Source organism: Branchiostoma belcheri, unplaced genomic scaffold, assembly GCF_001625305.1.
Source record: "Branchiostoma belcheri isolate BF01 breed outbred unplaced genomic scaffold, Haploidv18h27 scaffold118, whole genome shotgun sequence".
Classification (NCBI taxonomy): Eukaryota; Metazoa; Chordata; class Leptocardii; order Amphioxiformes; family Branchiostomatidae; genus Branchiostoma; species Branchiostoma belcheri.
Window position 1 is genome coordinate 442,121 of NW_017802580.1, and position 4,966 is coordinate 447,086.

Below are 4,966 nucleotides of genomic sequence, written 5' to 3' on the forward strand. Positions count from 1 at the left end.
CCCCCCCCGGCCCACCAAGCTCAAAAAAGCCCGGTCTAGATAGGGTTAAATTTTTAACTTGTAAAAATGTAAACTAATATACCTTACCAATATAGTAACGTTATAAAAGTTGACCGGGATTTCTACACTTCCAGGGCCCTGTTGTTGGGTGACTTGACCAAGAAGCTGAAAAATGAAGAGCCAACAGGTGACGCTGTTAAGAACAAAGTTAATGACATCGAGGGACACTCCAACCACGCCTTCAAGATGGACAATGGCCCAACTGCCGGACAAGTCAACCCACCTCCCAACGTGAAGAACGAGGTCGGAGCTACCCTTATTGGGTTAAAGGGAAGCGTAGATAAGTTAGATGCTACTGTTAGTCAACTGTCTAGTAGCATCGATGCTCTGGCAAAGTCAAGTGTCGGTGATGACGATGAAGAAAATTCAGAGTACGCTTTGTTGGCTCATGTCCTTGACCGTTTGGGCTTGGTTTTCTACATTGTTGCTGTCGCCGTGGCAATTCCATGCACTCTCTTCATTGGTCGCAAACGTGTTATTCCTGCCTAAAAAGGCTCACAACAGATGATATTGAAAATAAAATTAAAAGAAAGGCTCACAACAGATGATATTGAAAATGAAAATAAAAAACTATGTAAAAATGCTTTCGTCAGATTCATCGACATTTCATTGCAATTTATTAATTTTTTTACAAAATGCTTTTTTATAGTCATCGACATTTGATTGAAATTAAAATCTGTTGATTTCAATACCAAGCAACAGGAACGCAAAAAAATCTGTTGACTTACAACATTACTGTATAACAGAGATTAAACATTAATAAATGGGAATAAAGGGGTCAGAAACTACAAAACTTTTGCAAAGTCAGAACGTCCTCCAAAAGGCAATAAGAGGACATAATCTTGATTCATAAAGTCTGTATTAAGAATCACTTTGCAGATGCTCAAGGAAGACATACCAACTTAAGACTCACATAATTTGTGGAAGTAACTTATGTAAACAGATATCTTTTGAAAACAGAAATTATGATGGAGTTCAGCCATATAGATGGGTTCTTATTAGGTGATTTATTAAGGTCATCTCAGGAACCGATAAAAGGTGTAAAACTAGACACATCGTAATGCAGAGGTAATGACTAGTACAAGATATATTATAGCCTTATATATAAATTAGCCATTTAGGCAACCTTTCTTACGTTGCATTGTGCCTGGTGAATTAAAGTGTGCAACCAAATGTGAGGCTTTGAAAGCTGTGTTAGAATCTGCTTTAGTGATTATGATGCTATAATCTGTTATGATACAACATGCTTGCTATAGTACGTTGTTGCATTGTAGCAACTTCAGTTATGATATCACTTTAAAAAAAATCTAGGTGTGCTGCTGATGCTCCAAGTAAGACGTCCATCTCGAATACTACGAATTGCATGATATCTCTATGTTAGCAAATAATATATATGACATACCATAATTGTAAACAACGTATCTTAATATCTCCACCATATCTGTTGATTCTGCTGTATTACTTATACTTTTGATAAACCATGGTAAAAGGAACTACCTACGATTGCTATGGCTACTGTCGCTGGTTGTTTCTTTCACATCTGAACAATACACGAAGTCAACAGGGGCCAAGTGCTTTTCTTGACCATTTCATCAACAGAAATGGCTAAAACAACACATAGTGAATGGAAAATTCTCAATCTACTGTTTAACTACAACTGTAGGTTGCAAACATTAAGATATTAACTACAACTGTAGGTTGCAAACATTAAGATATAATCACAACAATTTTAAGCAAACAAAACTTTACATGCATGTAACTATTATTTTCTATTTTCTAGTGTATCAACCATAACATGCAGTACATACTGTGTTATAAAAGGCATTCTTTAATATAATAATTGACACAACAACTTTCTGCACCCAACCATAATGACAAGAAGGTGAAAAGGGCATCCATCATCATGTGTGAATTAATCATTGCAAATTTGATATCAATATTGCAAACTACAATATCATACCCAAGGTCTGCTTCTGCAGGCATCATTCTCTGCATCCACTGGTATTCTCCATACCCAACTTGGTTATTATAGTTAATTAAGTAATACATTCATGTGCATTGATAAAGGTTCAAAGACATCGCGATCATGACATACAGGAGCCGCCATTCATTATTGACAAGGACCTGTCAGGTATCAAATTTGATGGATGGATGGAGGTTTAAAAACTGTCAGTGTTCAAAATCTACCCAGATGCTTGAATAACTGTTGTTTCCTGATCCGCTATTCTTATTTTATACCCCTTGTTTCTTCATAATATAAAAGAAAAGTAGAAACATTTAAAATGTTTTCCATGGTAGAAAGCTTCATGGTGTTTCGGTGTACGGTGGAGGTGGGTCTGAGAGATAGCTCTGTTGTTCAAGCTCCATACAGTCCTGCATGTGATGTTGACCTGTATGACTTGGCTGAATTGGATTGGTGATGGGTTCACTGTACAAAAGTATAATTGTATAGGACAGTTTTGATTGTGACATAAGTACGTCGATTGGAGTATAATTAGAGTCGCAAGTTTAGTTGGTACATGTACATAAAGTACATGTAGCAATGTCATGGACTACTTTTTTTTTTAACTCGGGCTGACAGTAACAAGGCAATGAATGTCTGGAAGCTTCATTTTAACAGTAATATTATTTTTCGCCAGATATAAGGCTTCCCCTTTTTGCATTGTTTTGTTGGTCATTTTAGTGGTTTCTATGAATGTGTATCCTCTAAGATAGACACCACTAAAGCACCACTAAAGTTAATAAAATACTTACCCTTCATTGAGTTGCCTGGATTTCCTTTGATATAAGAATACTGATACTCCAACTACTAATAAAACAATTGCAATTACAGCACTGATACTGATAGCAATCATGGGCACCATCCGACTCTTCTTCTGTCCTGTCCCTGAAAGAGGAATTGTATTATTAATGTGGATGCATTCCTATCTTGTATTCTCACTCAAACATTTCAGGTCATTTGATTCACTGTTTAAATTTGGATCCTAGGAATACTAGGCGAAGCTTATTTTCTGATTAATAAAAATAAAAATAACTGGCGTTCTTTGCTTTACAGAAAAAGATAGTGATTCAGAACTTTGCACCCCTGTAGGAAAATTAAGGTGTTGAGATTTTGTGTGAGATACAAAGATGTGCTTATGTGCTTTGCAAATAAATAACACTAGAATAAACTTAGTCAAAATCAGAAAGTGATAGCTGGTTGACATTCTGCCTGTTTTGAAAACGGTACAAAATGAAAGTAGATCTTTATGACTTAACACTGAGTCAAGGTACATGTATGTACCACAAGGGCCTGTGCAATACATTGTCTACAAAGGTAATATTTGCAAAGCAAATGCATTATGTTAGCCTTCTTATAGACTAGCCTAATTAACTACTGTTTATTCTTACTCAAATACATTTTATGACCAGTCCTGCCAACTTGGTACATGATGTAAACCAACATCACATGGTGTCTGCTATAGCACCAGTTACTATGGTGACAGACATCTGGTCCAGGTCATTGACCTTGTGTGTGCAATTGTGATTTAATGGACTGCTTAACGATGGTATTTTCCTCACCTAGGTAACATTCTCTGGCAAACGACAGGTCGTCAATGGCAATATCTCCTCTCTCATGTCCCACCACAGTTGCCTCTATCAGCACCTTTTGTGACCGGGAGGGGAAAAAACAAAGAACACCAGAAGATAACCACATAATACTTGGTAAACACCTTTCCAATAAGATTTGTTATCATATAATCTAATATTGTCCTACTATGTCTCATTTAACTACTTAGCTTAAGTTGATTATATGGATGTACATCAAACCTTATGCTCGTAATAAAAACTGATACTGCATTTATAATGTGTTATAATATAGGGGTGTATATTTCGCCTGTCTCGTCCGTTGCATTTTGTAATTTGTGTACGCAAACGTTTTTGCAAGTCAGGGAGTTGTATCTTTGCTGTAAGTTTTGCTTGTTGGTGTCACGAATATATGAATAATAATAGTAAATACATACAAGCTTTAGATCTTTATATACTTTCAAAGTTATACATACTAGTATAAGAAGAAGTAAGTCAGATTGAATGGTCGGTACCTGGTATTGGTTAGTGCTACTAACATCAATTGAAGCAAAGAGCCACTGAAAGCCCTGATCTCCGGTCGTCCTCCACAACTCTTGGATACTGTCAGATGTCAGATCTCTTTTTGAGACAATCAGACTGCCAACTCCTGTCCCAAACATGTGGTAATATAGACGGAACTACATAAAAATACAATCAAGTCATGTGAGTTTGGACTGTGGCATATTATTTCACATAATAGGGAAGACATTAACAAATACGTTGTTTTTTCGTGAAAAGTATGAAGTTATACAGCACGGGATGCAGTTGACATCGTTCTTAGTTTGTATTCTAAATTTCTTAAGTCAAATATTATTGTGAGCTATGGGTGTTAAGGAGTTTGAAACAATGGTTTAACGCCTTGCAGTATCATACCTTAACTTAAGATATCTACCACAACCCTAACTTACTTATGGACCAGCGTCTTTCTCACCTTGCACATGTCCGACGCAGGCAAACTGTGGCTTTCCAGTCGTGCTCTGTGGTCACTTGGATACCCTGTAGAGTCTATGAAGGCGTAATGTCCTGACAAGTTCATAAGAAAAATAAAATAAAGCTTCCATCAATACGCTTAACAAACAATATAAGCAAGCCTCTACTTTCCTACTTTCATGACCCGTCGTCCTATTTGTTGTTGTTGGCGGAAAATGTGATTTGAAATGTATTTGACCATTTTTTTCTATAAATTCAAATCTGTAAATATTTGTTTTGAGCGGTATGCAACAGAATCTCACGTGTTCCCAATTTTGTTTTGATGCAAGCATTACCACAACAGACTGGTACTATGTCATTGCAGGAG

At 36.5% G+C, this 4,966-nt stretch overlaps 1 protein-coding gene across 1 annotated transcript in view; it reads left to right on the forward strand.

Annotated features, from left to right (window-relative positions):
* LOC109462541 (neuronal acetylcholine receptor subunit alpha-9-like) overlaps window positions 1-549 on the forward strand; it is an 18,760-nt gene extending 18,211 nt beyond the window's left edge. The window contains exon 12 of the mRNA XM_019759095.1: window positions 135-549. Within this exon, the coding sequence (XP_019614654.1) occupies window positions 135-549 (415 nt within the window). The remainder of the gene's footprint in view (window positions 1-134) is intronic.
* Window positions 550-4,966: the final 4,417 nt, after the last annotated feature.